The sequence below is a fragment of the Oncorhynchus keta genome, chromosome 5 (genome assembly GCF_023373465.1).
Source record: "Oncorhynchus keta strain PuntledgeMale-10-30-2019 chromosome 5, Oket_V2, whole genome shotgun sequence".
In the NCBI taxonomy this organism is placed as follows: Eukaryota; Metazoa; Chordata; class Actinopteri; order Salmoniformes; family Salmonidae; genus Oncorhynchus; species Oncorhynchus keta.
The window spans coordinates 8532111-8550765 of record NC_068425.1 but is presented as its reverse complement, the minus strand read 5'-3'; the positions used below and the strand labels follow the sequence as shown (position 1 = coordinate 8550765).

Below are 18655 nucleotides of genomic sequence, written 5' to 3'. Positions count from 1 at the left end.
GCCATTTGTATATTTTATTCATATTTTTTTTACATATACAATATAATGAAAACAGAAATTAAATCAGATGAAAATATTCTTGCATAAACGTGGCAGTCAAAGTTTTGGGACTAATGCCTTGGCCTGGAACGTTGAGTCAAGGCCTAAAATGGGTCCCACATATTGTCAACTCAAAAATGTAAACCATTCACTTACCATTGACTGAGACAGAATGAATGGCCATTAGAGTGTTGAACGCCCCTGTGGGAATGTACTGTAGAGCAGGATTTCCCAGACTCCGTCCTGGGGGCCACCCCCTGGGGGCCACCCCCTGGGGGGTGCACGTTTAGTTTTTTGCCATAGCAATACACAGCTGATTCAAATAATCAAAGCTTGATGATGAGTTGGTTATTTGAATCAGCTGTGTAGTGCTGGGGCAAAAACCAAAATGTGCACCACAAGGGGGTGTGGGGGCGAGACAGAGTTCGGGGAAACCCTGTCGTAGAGCAGCAGCTCTGTGGCAGCTAGGTTTAGCAGCCCTGTACATTGCTGGTAGCCATCTAAGAAGCAATGTGGTCTACTCTACACCACCCCAAGTCCTAAATTCAATCTTGGGGAAAAGGTGCAGTATTATTATAGTGTCACACTCATCTCATAAGAAATTACATAGATTGAAGGTCGGACATACTATGACATCTAACGCAATGGGACTCAATACAAATGTTACTTATCTCATTGAGATGGCTGACAGATAAGGTATCCCCATTTGTAATTATTATATACTTTTACTATGTGATGGCCAACATTTATTCTAGAAGTTTACACTTTACATAAGTCACTTCCTGAAAACATCTACATGGAAATCCATATCATTATGGATTGAAGATGCCTTAATAAAAGCGATTCAGTTTGAATCTCTGGGTTGGGGGCACAAACCCAAAATAAACCATCAGACAAGGGACACACTAGACGGGTCACATCTGAATGATACAGGAATATACACACCAAACCATAACAAGGCTTCAAACTGACTGGTCGCTACATTGAGCATCTCACACCTAATCCTTTGCAGTGGAGCTGGCCAGTAATATCTTTGCTTTAATATTTTCATTTGCAGTAGAGTCATACATTTTAAACTTTTTTTTTTTCAAACTTTGCAAACAAAGTTAGCAGTACCCTCAGCAGTAAACATTAGATCTCTTAAATCCAACATTTTATCCTGTGAGAGGAAGCCCCAGTCCCTGTCGACTGAGAGAAGTGAGCAGAAATGCACCCAGATGGGAGGGAATAGAAAAACATGTCCATGAGAAGGAAAAGAAGGGTGTGGTCCAATCCTGTTTGGGTGCCACTCTGCATTGGAGCTGGCCTCCTTAATTAGACAGTAGATTGTGGTCCAGACAGGCAATTAAAGCAAGAGGTTTTGTTGTATCCTGAGTGGGTAGTTCCAAAATGCAATAAAGACTGAAGACAGTAGAATTATTTGTTGCATCTTGCTAGACAGGACTACAAACCAAGTGACACGGTAGAGGTGTTTAGCCCGCTATCCGCTGAACAGCCGCTGAGGCCTCACTAGAGGTTATTGGTGAGCTGCCCGGGCTGATAGGCAATGTTTCGTGACACTTTGAAGGGGGACTATTCAGAGACTGAAAACAATTGTGGCTCGGGAAGAAGTCTCGATAAGGCTTAACGTCTTTCAAAGCGAGAATAACAACTTTACATCAATATGAAAAAATAAGATTGACCCCTTACAGCAGACAAGACCACTGTTTAGAACGGGTCATACGGTTTCTCATACTTCAAAAAAAAAAAAAAAATCCTCGATCACTTTAAGTCCATTTTGAAGTTTGTGTTGTCAGTGTTACTGCCAGGTTAGGTTTATATTGAACTTGTATCTTAAGACTGTTTCAACCTGTGGAACGCACTTCGGACACCATATATGTAAGCCAATGTAGAACATTTAGTGCTTAAAAACAGCCAAACCAACATAAAATCATTCAACAAACCAATCTACAGAAACTCTCAATGACTGAAAGTTGTCACGGCATCGAAGCAGGTGTCTGGTATTTATGTTACCATCATAAAACATTTCCCGTGGCTCGTTTGAAAATCCTGGTGGTGGCTTTCAGATGAAAGTTTGGTTTGGTACCGGCTGACTCCGCTATATAGAGCTGAAGAGGCACCAGTCCACTGCCTTCAATGAAAAATGCAATGGAAAATGTGGCATTGGTTAAATGGGACAGGTCAAATGACAAATCCATCTTTCTAAACGTTTTGTAGTGACCCCAAATCTAATGTCCATAGACTCCACCATTTAGCTTAAATGGAGATATTAGGATCCCTATTAGACTCTACCAGCATTTTAGCGTCAGAGAAGAAAAACATCTCTTGAAGGTGAAATCCACAACACTACATACAGCGCAATGATAATCATGAACAAACATTGAGATTTGTTTTCATGCAGAGAAAAAAAATAAAAAATAACTTTCCATGCAGGCTTTAGCAGTCAGTCAATGGAAAATTATTTTAAGAAACTCCCCACATAGACCACAATAAACTCTCTCGCTGTGCATATATACATTAGATATATTGGCACCCTCGAACGATTCACTATTTCTTCACAAATAAGTAGAGGAAAAAAAAAACTTCACACATAATTGTATCTGCAAAGGACCGAGAAATGTTATGAAACTGAAATTTTGATTTAAAAAAAAAAAAAGTCTAAATATGGCCTGGACTGCATTATTGAAAATTCAAAAAAAATGTGGTTAGAGGTAAGAGATTGTAATTTTTCCTCACTTGTCATAAGTTGCAAGTGCCTACAGGGTAAAAATAGCTATCCAACCAGTTTTGAAAATAATAAATATTACAATCTGTTCCACTGTAAAGTGCAAAGGTGCCAATATATGTGCCCGCAACTGTACATATTTTGTACTAGGCATTACTGGAGGTGTTTTTTATTTTTACTAATGCAATTCATTATGAATTCATAATGTAATTATGACTTGGTTCATTATTTTATTAAGTACTGTTCAGATTAAGGAAAGGACATGAGACAATGGGACTTTAGAAATGGATAGTCTGAGGTGTGTGTACCAATGTATGAATGAATAGAAGTTTGGTGATTTGATTAAGACGACTGATGTGGTTGTACAGACTGTGAATATTGAGAATGGTCAATCTCAGATTTCACCGCTTCTTCCTAATCCAATCGGGCATGGGAAAACAAAGACAAAAAGGCAGAATCTATGACAAATTGCTTTAAAAAAAACAGTGTCCATTTCTACAAGCCGAACTCCCAACACCATCTATGTGTAGACTGGCATTGTTAACTTACAACAGCTGGGGGAAACAAATTAAAAGGCAGTCATGGGGGGGGGCAATCAAAACAGACATTAAGCTATCCCCTGCCTTTGTATCATAAACGCTTCCTGAAATCAGGCCTTTCCCCTCAATATCCCACTTGAGCCAAAACCATCTTGCAAAAACAGAAAGGGGGAGACTGAAAAAGAAAGGTAGTGTGGCGCCATCTGGTGACTAAGGCTGGGAGCTGCCCTGGCTATCTGGGTCCGTGCCTGAGGAGCTGGTGTCAGAGTCTGAGTGGTCATCGTTGTCCTCCGGTGGGCACTTCTCCCGAATGCGCCTCTGGGTGGTGCTCAGGCGTGCCAGTAGGCCCTGGTAGTCGAAGCGACCCCTCTTCTCCCCAAAAGGGTCCTGGAGGTGTGTAAGGAGAGAAAGAGTGTGTGGGATGTGCATCTCATATTTCAAATCTGAAATGTTCCACTGTTGTGGTGCAGGTTTATAGCATGTGGGAGCAGTGTATACTGTTTTTTATTTATCTAAAAAATGTATACATACATAGAGAATTTCTTTATATATGTTTGGACAACCTTCTGTAAAAGGCGACAAATTATTTTGGCAATGAAGAGTCAGATGAACGTGGACAGTGGCATGTATTCATGGATGCCAAGGGAAGTCAGGCTTCCCAAAACAATCCAAGAAAAAAAAATTCAACAGGTGTAGGTAGACCTTACAGTTAAATGCTTACTTACAAGCCCTTAACCAACAATGCAGTTAAGAAAAATAGAGTTAACAACATATTTACTAACTAAAGTTAAAAAATTAAATACCAATAATGAGGCTATATACAGGAACCACCGGTACCGAGTCAATGTCAAGGCGGTGGCCCGTTCCTGTAGGTTCATGCTCTACAACATCCGCAGAGTACGACCCTGCCTCACACAGGAAGCGGCACAGGTCCTAATCCAGGCACTTGTCATCTCCCGTCTGGATTACTGCAACTCGCTGTTGGCTGGGCTCCCTGCCTGTGCCATTAAACCCCTACAACTCATCCAGAACGCCGCAGCCCGTCTGGTGTTCAACCTTCCCAAGTTCTCTCACGTCACCCCGCTCCTCCGCTCTCTCCACTGGCTTCCAGTTGAAGCTCGCATCCGCTACAAGACCATGGTGCTTGCCTACGGAGCTGTGAGGGGAACGGTACCTCAGTACCTCCAGGCTCTGATCAGGCCCTACACCTAAACAAGGGCACTGCGTTCATCCACCTCTGGCCTGCTCGCCTCCCTACCACTGAGGAAGTACAGTTCCCGCTCAGCCCAGTCAAAACTGTTCGCTGCTCTGGCTCCCCAATGGTGGAACAAACTCCCTCACGACGCCAGGACAGCGGAGTCAATCACCACCTTCCGGAGACACCTGAAACCCCACCTCTTTAAGGAATACCTAGGATAGGATAAAGTAATCCTTCTCACACCCCCCTTAAAAGATTTAGATGCACTATTGTAAAGTGGCTGTTCCACTGGATGTCATAAGGTGAATGCACCAATTTGTAAGTCGCTCTGGATAAGAGCGTCTGCTAAATGACTTAAATGTAATGTAATGTAAATGTAATGTGCGGAGGTACAGGTTAGTCGAAGTAAATTTGCACATGTAGGTAGGGGTCAAGTGACTACACAGCAGTGTAGAAACTATTAAGGAGCCTTTTGGATCTAGACTTGGCACTCCGGTACTGCTTGCCGTGCGGTAGCAGAGAGAACAGTCTATGACTTGGGTCTGACAATTTTTTGGACCTTCCTTTGACATAGTATATACAGTTGAAGTCGGAAGTTTACATACACTTAGGTTGGAGTCATTTAAAAACGTGTTTTTCAACCACTCCAAATTTCTTGTTAACAAACTATAGTTTTGGCAAGTCGGTTAGGACATCTACTTTGTGCATGACAAGTCATTTTTCCAACAACTGTTTAGAGATTATTTCACGATCACAATTCCAGTGGGTCAGAAGTTTACATGCACTACGTTGATTGTGTCTTTAAACAGCTTGGAACATTTCAGAAAATGAAGTCATGGCTTTAGAAGCTTCTGATAGGCTAATTGACATCATTTGGGTCAATTGGAGGTGTACCTGTGGATGTATTTCAAGGCCTACCTTCAAACTCAGTGCCTCTTTGCTTGACATCATGGGAAAATCAAAAGAAAATCAGCCGAGACCTCAGAAAATAATTTAGACCTCCACAAGTCAGGTTCATCCTTGGGAGCAATTTGCAAATGCCTGAAGATAACACCTTCATCTGTACAAACAATAGTACGCAACTATAAACACCATGGGACCACACAGCTGTCATACTGCTCAGGAAGGAGACGCGTTCGGTCTCCTAGAGATGAACGTACTTTGGTGCGAAAAGTGCAAATCAATCCCAGAACAGCAGCAAAAGATCTTGAAGATGCTGGAGGAAACAGGTACAAAAGGATGTATATCCACAGGAAAACAAGTCCTATATCGACATAACCTGAAAGGCCGCTCAGCAAGGAAGAAGCCACTGCTCCAAAACCGCCATAAAAAAAACAGACTACGGTTTGCAAATGCACATGGGGACAAAGATGTACTTTTTGAAGAAATGTCATCTGGTCTGATGAAACAAAAATAGAACCGTTTGGCCATAATGACCATCGTTATGTTTGGAGGGAAAAGGGGATGCTTTCAAGCAGAAGAACACCATCCCAACCGTGAAGCACGGGGGTGGCAGCATCATGTTGTGGGGGTGCTTTGCTGCAGGAGGGACTGGTGCACTTCAAAATAGATGGCATCATGAGGATGGAAGATTATGTGGATATATTGAAGCAACATCAGTCAGGAAGTAAAAGCTTGGTTGCAAATGGTCTTGCAAATGGACAATGACCCCAAACATACTTCAGAAGTTGTGGCAAAATGGCTTAAGGACAACAAAGTTAAGGTATTGGAGTGGCCATCACAAAGCCCTGACCTCAATCCTATAGAATATTTTTGGGCAGAACTGAAAAAAGCTTGTGCGAGCAAGGAGGCCTACAAACCTGACTCAGTTACAACAGCTCTGTCAGGAGGAATGGGTCAAAATTCACCCAACTTATTGTGGAAGGCTACCTGAAACGTTTGACCCAAGTTAAACAATTTAAAGGCAATGCTACCAAATACTAATTGAGTGCATGTAAACTTCTGACCCACTGGGAATGTGATTAAATAAATACAATCTGAAATAATCCACTCTACTATTATTCTGACATTTCACATTCTTAAAATAAAGTGGTGATCCTAACTGACAGGGAATTTCTACTAGAATTAAATGTCAGGAATTGTGAAAAACTGAGTATAAAATGTATTTGGCTAAGGTGTATGTAAACTTCCGACTTCAACTGTACCTGGACGTGGATTATAACCTAAATGAGTTGGCAGTTTAAAAAAATGTTGACTTGTAACTTATAGAAAAGACTGCTTTAGTTTAACTCAGGGTTCTAGAACATCCTGGGTGTTCTAGAACATCCTGTAGTTTAAATGTATTTGGCAAAGGTGTATGTACACTTATGACTTCAACTGTAGGTCCTGGATGGCAAGAAGCTTGGCCCCAGTGATGTACTGGGCTGTACACTACCCTCTGTTGCATCTTACGGTCAGAGGCCAAGTATTTGCCATACCAGGCGGTGATGCAACAGGTCAGGATGCTCTCGATGGTGCAGCTGAAGAACTTTGAGGATCTGGGGACCGACGCCAAATCTTTTCAGTCTCCTGAGGGTGAAAATGTGTTGTCGTTCCCTCATCACAACTGTCTTGGTGTGCTTGGACCATGATAGTTTATTGGTGATGTGGATACCAAGGAACTTGAAGCTCTCAACTTGCTCCACTACAGCCCCGTCGATGTGAATGGAGTCGTGTTCGGCCCTCCTTATCCTGTAGTCCACGATCATCTCTTTTGTCTTACTCACATTGAGGGAGAGGTTGTTGCCAGGTCTCCGACCTCCTCCCTATAGGCTGTCTCTTTGTTGGTGATCAGGCCTACCACCGTTATGTCATCAGCAAACTTGGTGTTGGAGTCATGGGTGAACAGGGAGTACAGGAGGGAACTAAGCGTGCACCCCATCAGGAAGTCTAGGATCCAGTTGCAGAGGGAGGTGTTTAGTCCCAGGGTTCTTAGCTTAATGATGAGCTTCGTGAGCACTATGGTGTTGAACGTGAGCTGTAGTCAACAAATAGCATTCTCACCTAGGTGTTCCTTTTGTCCAGGTAGGAAAGGGCAGTGTGGAGTACGATTGTGTCATCAGCAAAATTTGCAAGAGACCGAATGTACCTCACCGGAGAAAGCATCTGAGAGCAAAACAGCACCCCTTTGTCTCCATGTGTAGGTCATCTATCTGATGCCGTCTGATCCAAAATATTATGACATTGTTGCCGCCCATAGCATGGAATGCAAGGGAAGCAAGTGAGCATTTGGCCTCCCTTGATACATTTTTTTTTTTAAAGTATAAAATAATAGCCAATCAGCATTGCGCTAAACTGAGTGCACTCAACTGTGACAGGTCCTGGCACACCAATAATGACAAAAAGTGTCATGGGAAGTTGGCGTCACTTCTATCAAATTGCATGAAAAGCATACATCATTGACAGAAACTTAAATTGTTGCATTTGGTTGTGGTCCTCTGCAGGCTAGCTAAAATGGTGTTTTTCCTAAATTAGTCATGGATGGAGATCTACTTGTGGTTTGACTTCATTCTCCTTACCGCCCAATGATTATGACAGCGATTATGATCCAACCATACATTGTTTTATTTTACCCTTATTTAACTCGGCAAGTCAGTTAAGAACAAATTCTTGTTTTCAATGATGGCCTAGGAACAGTGGGTTAACTGCCTTGTTCAGGGGCAGAACATAATTTGTTGTGCCCCTGGCCTGAGGGTTCAATACATAGATGGCTAATGTTAACTAGCTAAAGTTGCTCACAAAATAAAGTTAGGCTAGCAAGTAAGCATTTTAACCAGGTAGCCTCGGACAAAAACCACAAAAACAACTGTGTACTGTATGACAGAGATATAGACCGTTTTCGTCAACATGAATGAGAGGATGGCATTGGCGTTTCTCTACAAGTTGGGTGAGTCAACATGTTTTTTGTATTTTTTACTTGCACGAACGCTCACACACATACATCAGAACCATGGACAGCCACATTATTTTTCGACTAATTTGTTTTTGGTAGCTTTTAGTTGTCACTGTATTAGACTAAGCATGGGTGATTTGATGATGTTGAAATGGTGCTAGAATAGTGGAGGCAGCTCCTGTTTTCTTTGCGACTTCAGTTAACTGTGGTTCTAAATCAGTTGTTTAGCAGTCTGAAAATGGTGGAAACATTGGTCAATGGTGGAAGCAACTGTTTGTTACATGCAATATGCCTTGTGGACTCCAGCAGACAGAGTTTGCCCTCTGGTTTTGTGATGAAACAGACGGCGTGTTTAAAGTTATTCTGCCACTGTCTTATTGTCTCAGCCTTAGGCCTATCTATCACTGTCGCAAGGCATATGAACTAACAGGTTATAGAGCAAACAACGCAATTATCACAACACATTATAATCATATAAACGCCCAGTCATTGTGCTAATGTTAGTCTACATTGGCTCGCGAAACTACCTCCAACTTCCTTCATAATGAAAGCAGAAATATAGAAATGGTATCCACAAGTTCATCTGAGTCCAGGGAAGAAGATACAAGGTTTAACGGCCAAATCCTAAAGTACCCATTTAAACGTTTGGGCATGTACATCCCTCAGTCCTCTAACCCAGGGTTTCACAAACTCGGTCATCAGGACCCAAATGGGTGAACATTTTGGTTTATGCCCTAACACTACACAGCTGATTAAAATTTAAAGCTGGATGAATAGTTGATTATTTGAATCAGCTGTATAGTGCTAGGGCAAAAACCAAAACGTGTACCCCTTGAGGTCCCGAGAACCCAGTTTAGGAAACCCTAATAGAACCCCAGGGAAGGTGCAGTGCATTAGTTATCAGGATGTGTGATGCATTATAACCTGTGTGTTCTGCTTCTTCAAGGTGCATAAAGAAACGTGTGGTGTGTGTGTACACACACACACACACACACACAGTGAATGAGAGGGAGAATGAGGTCTCTGGCAATACCTGCATGTTCTGTCCCTGCTGATGTAGTCGCTCTTTGCAGACCCCCTCGTAGAAGTCATAGTACTCCAGGAATGATTTCTCCATCACACTCCTGCAACACAGAAACAGGTTATTAACTACCCACAAAAACAAATGCTAAACAGTTACAATTGAAATGACTCGCCATTGAAAGATGTGTGTTCGAAATGGATTGTGGGTCAGTGGCTTTGAACATGTCTCTTGCAATCCCTTAAGGTTCAACTATATGCCTCATATACAATAAGGACATTAGACGTGGCCTGTGGCCTTAATTTGGAGTTCAGGCATATACAGTCCCTTCAGAAAGTATTCACACCCCTGGACTTTTTCCACATTGTGTTGCGTTATAAAAGTGGGGTTAAAATGGATTTACATTTATTTGAGAATGATCTACACAAAATACTACATATTATTATTGATGGAAAATAACATATTTTGATTAGATAAGTATTCAATCCCCTGAGTCAACACAGTCACATTTGGCAGCAAATACAGCTGTGAGTTTTTCTGGGTAAGTCTCTAAGAGCTTGGAAAACCTGGATTGTACAATATTTCCCATTATTTGTTTAAATTCACGAAGCTCTTTAAAGCTGGTTGTTGATCATTGCTAGACAGCCATTTTCAAGTCTTGCCATAGATTTTCAAGACGATTTAAGTCAAAACTGCAACTAGGCCACTCAGGAACATGCAGTATCGTCTTAAGTAACTTCAGTGTACATTTGGCCTGGGATTTTAGGTTATTATAATGCAGAAAGGTCTATTTGCCTCCCAGTGTCTGTTGGAAAGCAGAATTAACCAGGTTTTCCCACTAGGATTTTGCCTGCGTTTAGCTTTAGTCCGTTTCTTTTTATCCTAAAAAAAACCTCCAGTCCCTGCAGATGGCAAGCATACCCATAACATGATGCAGTCACCAGCATGCTTGAAAATATAGTGAGTGGTACTCAATGTGTTGTGTTGGATTTGCCCCAAACATAATGCTTTGTATTCAGGACAAAAAGTACATTTTTGTTGCTGCATTTTTTTTTGCAGTATTACTTTAGTGCCTTACAGCAAACAGGATGCATGTTTGGGAATATTTTTCTGTATTCTGTACAGGCTTCCTTCTTTTCACTTTGTCATTTATGTTAGTAACTACAATGTTGTTGATCTATCTTCAGTTGTTTAATCTCAAAGCCATTTAACTCCAACTACTTTAAAAATCACTATTGGCCTCATGGTGAACTCCCAAAGCGGTTTCTTTCCTCTCAGTCAAGAGTTAGGAAGGACAACTGTATCATTGTAGTGCCTGGGTGTATTGATACACCATCCAAAGTGTAATTAATAACTACACCATTCTCAAAGCGATATTCAATGTCTGCTTTTTATTTGTTTTACACATCTACCAATAGGTGCCCTTCTTTGCAAGGCATTGGAAAACATCTCTGGTGTTTGTTGTTGAATCTATGCTTGAAATACACTGCTCGACTGAGACCTTACAGATAATTGTATGTATAGGTTACAGATAGGAGGTAGTCATTCAAAACTCAACTTAAATTATTCAAATCAAATTTGATTTGTCACATGCGCCAAATACAACAGGTGCAGACCTCCTAGTGAAATGCTTACTTACAAGCCCTTAACTCGTATTTTAACTGCATTGTTGGATAAGAAAGTATTAAATACATTTTATAAAAAATATATAAAATAATAACATTAAAATAGAAAAACAAAATAACAGTAGAGAGGCGATATACAGGGGGTACCGGTACAGAGTCAATGTGCAGTTTAGTTGAGTTTAATTGAGGTAATATGTAGGTAAAGGTAAAGTGACACTGCATGGATAATAGAGTAGCAGTAGCATAAAAATGGTGGGGGACAATGCAAATAGTCCAGGTAGCTGTTCAGGAGTTATGGCTTGGGGGTAGAAGCTGTTAAGAAGCCTTTTGGATCTAGACTTGGCACTCCGGTACCGCTTTCCGAGAGAGAACAGTCTGACTAGGGTGGCTGGAATCGGACAATTTTTAGGGCCTTCCACCGACACTATAGAGGTATAGAGGTCCTGGGTGGCAGGAAGCTTGGCGCCAGTGATGTACGTACGCACAACGCTCTGTAGTGCCTTGTGGTCGGAGGCCAAGCAGTTGCCATACCAGGCAATGATGCAACCAGTCCAGATGCTCTCGATGGTGCAGCTGTAGAACCTTTTGAGGATCTGAGCACCCATGCCAAATATTTTCAGTCTCCTGTGGGAGAATAGGTTTTGTTGTGCCCTCTTCACAGCGGTCTTGGTGTGCTTGGACCATATTAGTTTGTTGGTGATGTGGAGACCAATGTACAAAGCTCTTAACCTGCTCCCCTACAGCCCAGCCCCATCAATGAGAATGGGGGCATGCTCAGTCCTTTTCCTGTAGTCCACAATCACCTCCTTTGTCTTGATCAGGTTGAGGGAGAGGTTGTTATTCTGACACCACAATGCCAGGTCTCTGACCTCCTCCCTATAGGCTGTCTCATCATTGTCGGTGATCAGGCCTACCACGGTTGTGTCGTCTGCAAACTTAATGATGGTGTTGGGAGTCGTGCTTGGATGAATAGGGAGTACAGGAGGGGACTGAGCATGCACCCACGAGGAGAACCCGTATTGAGGATCAGCATGGCGGATGTGTTGTTACCTACGCTTACCACCTGGGGGCGGCCCACCAGGAAGTCCAGGATCCAGTTGCAGAGGGAGGTGTTTAGTCCCAGGGTCTTTAGCTTAGTGATGAGTTGAGGGGACTTTGGTGTTGAACGCTGAGCTGTAGTCAATGAATAGCATTCTCACATAGGTGTTCCTTTTGTCCAGGTGGGAAAGAGCAGTGTGGAGTGCAACAGAGATCGCATCATCTGTTGATCTGTTGGGGCGGTATGCAAATTGGAGTGAGTCTAGGGTTTCTGGAATAATGGTGATGTGAGCCATGACCAGCCTTTCAAAGCACTTCATGGCTACAGACGTGAGTGCTACGGGTCGGTAGTCATTTAGGCAGGTCACCTTGGTGTTCTTGAGCACAGGGACAATGGTGGTCTGCTTGTTGGTATTACAGACTGTCAGGGACAGGTTGAAAATATCATTGAAGACACTTGCCAGTTGGTCAGCGCATGCTCGGAGTACGTGACCTGGTAATCTGTCTGACCCTGTGGTCTTGTGAATGTTGACCTGTTTAAAGGTCTTACGCACATCGGCTACGGAGAGCGTGATCACACAGAAGTTATTTAGCTTGTCTGGTAGGCTAGTGTCACTGGGCAGCTCGTGGCTGCGCTTCTCTTTGTAGTCCGTAATAGTTTGCAAGCCCTGCCACATCCAACGAGCGTCGGAGCCGGTGTAGTACGATTCAATCTTAGTCCTGTATTGGCGCTTTGCCTGTTTGATGGTTCGTCAAAGGATTTCTTATAAGCAGAATTTCTTATAAGCGTCCGGGTTAGAGTCCCGCTCCTTGAAAGCGGCAGCTCTACCCTTTAGCTCAGTGAGGATGTTGCCTGTAATCCATGGCTTCTGGTTGGGGTACGTACTTATGGTCACTGTGGGGATGACGTTGTCGATGCACTTATTGATGAAGCCAGTGATGTGGTGTACTACTAAATGCCATCGTAAGAATCCCGGAAGAAATTCTAGTCTGTGCGAGCAAAACAGTTCTGTAGCTTAGCATCTGCACCATCAATCATGCCAAACAATTATTACACACAGTAAGTCCATTCAACTTATTAAACAAATTACTCCTGAAGTTCAGGCTTGCCATAACAATGGGGTTGAACACTTATTGACGCAAGACATTTCAGCTTTTCATTTGTTTTTCATTTCTAAAAACATAATTCCCTGACATTATGGGGTAGTGTGTGTAGATCAGTGACACAAAATCAAAATGTAATCCATTTTAAACTCAGGCTGTAACAACTAAATGTAGAAAGCTTCAAGGTGTTTGAATACTGTCTGAAGAATTGTAGCTGGATCTAGACAATAGATGCCGTGGAACAATGACTCATCTCGACATCAGTCCACTTTTAAGGTTTCAAGTCTCAAACTTTTATTTTGGAGTCAACAATCCAAGATTAACTCACCACAGGGCTTCTGGACAGGGCACCTTCCCATCCAGCATGTCACATACAGCCACGCGCATGGTCTCATGGCGGATGCACTCATTGTAGTTCTTGCTGTCCCCCGGGTGTCTCTCCTGGCAAAGGGAGTGTCAGAGGGAGCAGATGTAAGGGGGACATTCAAGACACAAAAAGTGACACATCCCACACCGATATGGTCAGTCTGTTGCTCTTCACAAACACGTTTACACAAATGTCTACAAATGGGGAAGAAATAGCAAACAACGAAATAAAAACATAGAACAACAGCTGAAGTCTTCTGTAAGTCAGACAACAGTCATATTACATCACAATATCATATGCCAAAAACACAGTAGCTTTGTTGATCAAAATGGCAGCATTTCTTCAGGGAACCAGATTCCCCATAAGGCGGTGGGATTTAACTGCATTCTGGGGATTATGCTTTGGTTTGCCAGCTAAATTAGAGGCCAACTTGCCAGTGTGCTATAGACTTACCTGTTCAAAGCCTGGCTCGTTGTGGTAGGGGTTCTCAGTCATCAGGGACTGGATGGAGATCAGAACGGAGGAGATGCTTTGGGCTGGGCTCCAAGCTGGCCCTGTCCAAGTCCTAGACAACAACCCAGAACAAAGAGGTTAAAGCACAAAAGATTCAGGTCAGGAGCCCGCGCACCAAGCAAAATATAAAGTTTAAGTTGTATATGAGCTACGGTGTATCACCCAAAAAGGTATTGTAGACTGAATAGTAGATCAACTTTGCATTCCCTGTAGGTTCCCGAGACTGACAAACACTACTATAAAGGGAAAGAGAGGAAGTATTTCAAAGCTGTTTCAAGGAGCCATAGGTGCAAAATAGAATTGTTCCTGTTCCCATGAACGCTAAGGTAACGGAGCTAAACGACTAGGTTGTAGGTGACCAAATACTTATTTTCCACCATAATCTGGAAATAAATTCATTAAAAATCCTACAATGTGATTTTCTGGATTTTTTCCCCTCATTTTGTCTGTCATAGTTGAAGTGTACCTATGATGAAAATTACAGGCCTCATCTTTTTAAGTGGGAGAACTTGCACAATTGGTGGCTGACTAAATACTTTTTTGCCCCACTGTATGTATATACTGTACTCATTTAAACTGCTGCATCTAGCCATCTTTATGTAATACATGTATCACTAGCCACTTTAAACTATGCCACTTTATGTTTATATACCCTACATTACTCATCTCATATGTATATACTGTAGTCGATGCCATCTACTGCATCTTGCCTATGCCGTTCTGTACCATCACTCGTTCATATATATTTATGTACATATTCTTTATCCCTTTACACTTGTGTGTATAAGGTAGTAGTTGTGGAATTGTTAGGTTAGATTACTCATTGGTTATTACTGCATTTTCGGAACTAGAAGCACAAGCATTTCGCTACACTCGCATTAACATCTGCTAACCATGTGTATGTCACAAATAAAATTTGATTTGAATTACGAAACATGGGCACATTATTCCAATATATTTTTTTGTTGTGTACTATTGAAAGCAGGAGAATGATGGCATCGCATCTTCTGGGACAAAGTCACACACGTCAACAGTGAGGGGGCGCTCTGGGAGGATGTGCTGAAATGCAAGAAATGATCTGCGTCTCTATATAGAGAGCTGCCATAAATAGCCATGTTCTGCCAAAGAATGACCCCTTACAGTTGTGGTCAGACCAGGTAGGCTTGAGTAATACAGAAGCACTTGCAACTATTGGACAGTACTGTCTGCTGTTTTTCATTCTGTGTTTAATTAGGTGGGATCCTGATATTGATTGCAGGTCACATTTTAAATCTATTTAACTAGGCAAGTCAGTTAAGAACAAATTCTTATTAACAATGACAGCCTAGGAACAGTGGGTTAACTGCCTTGTTCAGGGGCAGAAGGACAGATTTTTACCTTCAGCTCGGGGAATCAATCTAGCAACCCTTCGGTTACTGGCCCAATGCTCTAACCACTAGGCTACCTGCCGCCCCACATCCCACTGTGTCCCATGTATATAGTTTGTAAGAGCTACTATTCTATGGGTCTGGGTTTAAAAAGGTCGACTGCTGAATGCCTTGTCCCATTTCGACCCCTAGTCACCCCCTCCCCTAGTTAGAAAGGGAAATGGGCATAGATGTATGGGTTGCTCAGGTGCAGCAGGTTTCCCCTGAGCTGCAGGATCCTGGCTTACCCGAGGATGCTGAGGCATACTTTGCCGTTACGGTAAAAGTTGGGGTTGAAGCGCACAGTGTTTTGGCCGGTGGTGATGAGCTTGACCCGTGGGGGATGGATGGGGTAGTCCGGGGGGCAGCGGAACAGGAAAAGAAAGAAGCCTCCCTCGTAGGGCGTGTCGAAGGGTCCTGTGATGAGGGCATGGATCTGAGGAGGGAAGACTAGAGTCAGGACTAACATTTAGTGAGGGTGTTGATGCATTGAATTTCTCCCTAATCCTCATAATAGTTGTGCAGAACACTAATTCCAAGATGGCTGTTCCTCTTGCCACAGAAAAAGTTCTTCAATGGCTGTATTCTTTGTTTAGTATGTCCAATTTCATGGATTTTTTGGGACTTAGTACAAACATTGAGTCTGTGGGTTATAAAGTAAATTGGGGCCTGACAAAAGAAAATGAACAATTGATATAAAGAAGGATCCCCCCACACAACTTGAGCCTGGGATAGGAGTTGCTTTAACTGTAACTCTGCATCAACATTTGAAGGACAGCCCGTCTTTCAAGTCCCATATTGGATTGTTTCATACACCAGTCAAACACTTCAGTTTGGCTAGCTAAACGTAGCACAGTAATGTCTAAGGCTCATATTTCAACATCATAGCCAAATGACAATGGCCATTGATGAAACTCGCATTGCTGTCTGACTTTGTACAGTTGTACCAGAACAGACCCTGTGGACTTAGGGAGTGGTGGTGGAAGTCGGTGAGCTTTACCTTAGTCATGTCGTGAGGGTCAGGAACCACAAACATACCCGGGGGAGGCTCCTTATAGATGGACATTATATCCCTGAGGAGAGAGTAAGAAGGCAAACTTAAGTAAAGATGCTAATACACAATGATAGCAGCCTGATCCCAGATCTGTTTGTGCTCTTGCCTACTTGGCATGATTAGCACAAGCAGACTGGCAATTTAACCTATTGTTTAAAAAAAATGTATTTCCTCAAATGTTGTATTTTTACCTATAGGTTTAGCTGTAGGTTAAGAACCAATTCCTATTTAAAATAACCCTCCCCTAACCCGGACGATGCTGGGCCAATTGTGCCCGCCCGATCACAGTTGGTTGTGACACAGCCCGGGAACGAACCAGCGTCTGTAGTGACGCCTCTACACTGAGATGCAGTGCCTTAGACCGCTGCGCCACTCCAGAGCACCTGACATGAAAGGTGCCAAAATTCAGACAGTGTCAGGGCTCTTATCAAAACTCCCCAATACAGTAGACGCCTTCCAATGACTCATGTGTAATGTCATGGAACTGAGTCATGATCATAGACTTAAAAAAAATAAATAAACCAGGCAAGTCAGGAACAAATTCCTATTTACAATGACGCCTACCGGGGTTACAGTGGGTTGACTGCCTTGTTCAAGGGTAGAACTACAGATTTTTACCTTGTCAGATCAGGTATTCGATCCAGCAACCTTCCAGTTACTTTATTCAACGCTCTACCACTAGGCTCCCTGCCGTATGCAACAGTGGTGTTAGCAAAAAGTAACATTTATAGTCACACAAACACGTGTGATGTGGTTCTTTCGTTTTCAGACAGCATGGAACCACATTCCATATGTTGTAACAGGCAAGACCAGTGTATATCTGGATACTCAGATGTTTACCTTTTGATTCGGAGAATGCATTGCTGGGACGTCTTCTCGTTGTCCCAGTCGGTACTTAGTGTTGGGTCCCAGGACGTTGCATGAATTTGGGACAAGAGGCCTGCTCCGGCCACCCCCAAACCGATACCGCCTGGCAGAGCATTGGTGGCCGAGTAGAGGGGTATTGGAATGGCAGAGCCCACTACAGCGCTAAGAACACCTGCACCTCCAAACCCGCTCCCAGTCACCACGGTTGAGGTGGTTGTGGCTCCAGGGGACATGACAGCTAGGCCAGTCTCTGCGGCCGCTGCAGGAGGTGGTGAGGCCAGGTTAGCTCCACTCGTCGAGTGGCCCGGCAGAGAATTACCCAAACTAGGTAACAACGGAGCTCCATTTCCCTGACTACCAACACCTAACCCAATTTCACCATTAGCAACCTCTCCTACGCTATCCGCCATTGTAAATTAACACTTGTTCAGGTTACAGCTAGCTAGCTTGCTAGCTACAGTTGACAGTTGTCGATACAGCAGTTTCTTGTTTTGAGTCCGTCCTCACGCAGTCGGTAAATGAGGAAGACGAGCAAGGAGAGGCGAAGATGAGAAAAAGCACTCCCACGGCATTGTATGCCTTTCTTCTCGCCTCCAAAAGTAGCTAATCGTGTTTAGCTATATCATATAAAACTACAAACAGTCAGTCGAAAAGTTAACGCTATAATATTTTACCCGTCACAAATTCTCAGTTTGCCAGTCATCAACGCAGTTTGCGGATTCAGCCTGTTTATCGGTTAGCTTTTTCTTCTGTTTTCCATAACCACTTCCTCCCCACAGCACAGAATACCTTTACTGCCAACTGGCGGCGATCATCGGAATTGTAGTTGGGCTCTACGTCCATGTTATGAGTCTGTCAGGGATAGTAGCAACATACAGCAGTAGGCCTACACAAGTGGAGGCTGTTGAGGGAGAACAGCTCATAATAATGGCTCGAATGGAGTCAATGGAATGGTAACAAACACAAAGAAAGTACGTCTTTGATGCCATTTCATGGACTCCATTTCAGCCCTTGCTATGAGCTGTCCTCCCCTCAGCAGCCTCCACTGGACTACAGTCAGTATTTTACAGTTTCTTTACAACACCATACAATTGAAGTCAGAAGTTTACATACACTTAGGTTGGAGTAATTAAAACTTGTTTTTCAACCACTCCACAAATTTCTTGTTAACAAACTATAGTTTTGGCAAGTCGGTTAGGACATCTACTTTGGGCATGACAAGTCAACAACAATTTTCCAACAATTACAGTGGGTCAGAAGTTTACAT

The 18655-nt window shown here is 42.9% G+C and overlaps 1 protein-coding gene across 2 annotated transcripts; it reads right to left on the bottom strand.

Annotated features, from left to right (window-relative positions):
* On the bottom strand, positions 1 to 18198 carry LOC118384436 (ubiquitin-conjugating enzyme E2 Z). Of its 2 annotated transcripts, none has more exons than XM_052518641.1 (7): positions 18063 to 18198; positions 16468 to 16540; positions 15716 to 15903; positions 14002 to 14113; positions 13510 to 13622; positions 9427 to 9517; positions 1 to 3690 (listed from the first exon to the last, which is right to left on the bottom strand). In XM_052518641.1, the coding sequence occupies exons 1-7, from the start codon at positions 18089 to 18091 to the stop codon at positions 3514 to 3516; spliced, it is 783 nt and encodes a 260-aa protein (XP_052374601.1). In that variant the 5' UTR covers positions 18092 to 18198; the 3' UTR covers positions 1 to 3513. The 2 variants fall into 2 exon arrangements, with proteins under 2 accessions (XP_052374601.1, XP_035626873.2); XM_035770980.2 differs by having other exon boundaries at positions 17362 to 18171.
* Between the last annotated feature and the right edge of the window lie 457 nt (positions 18199 to 18655).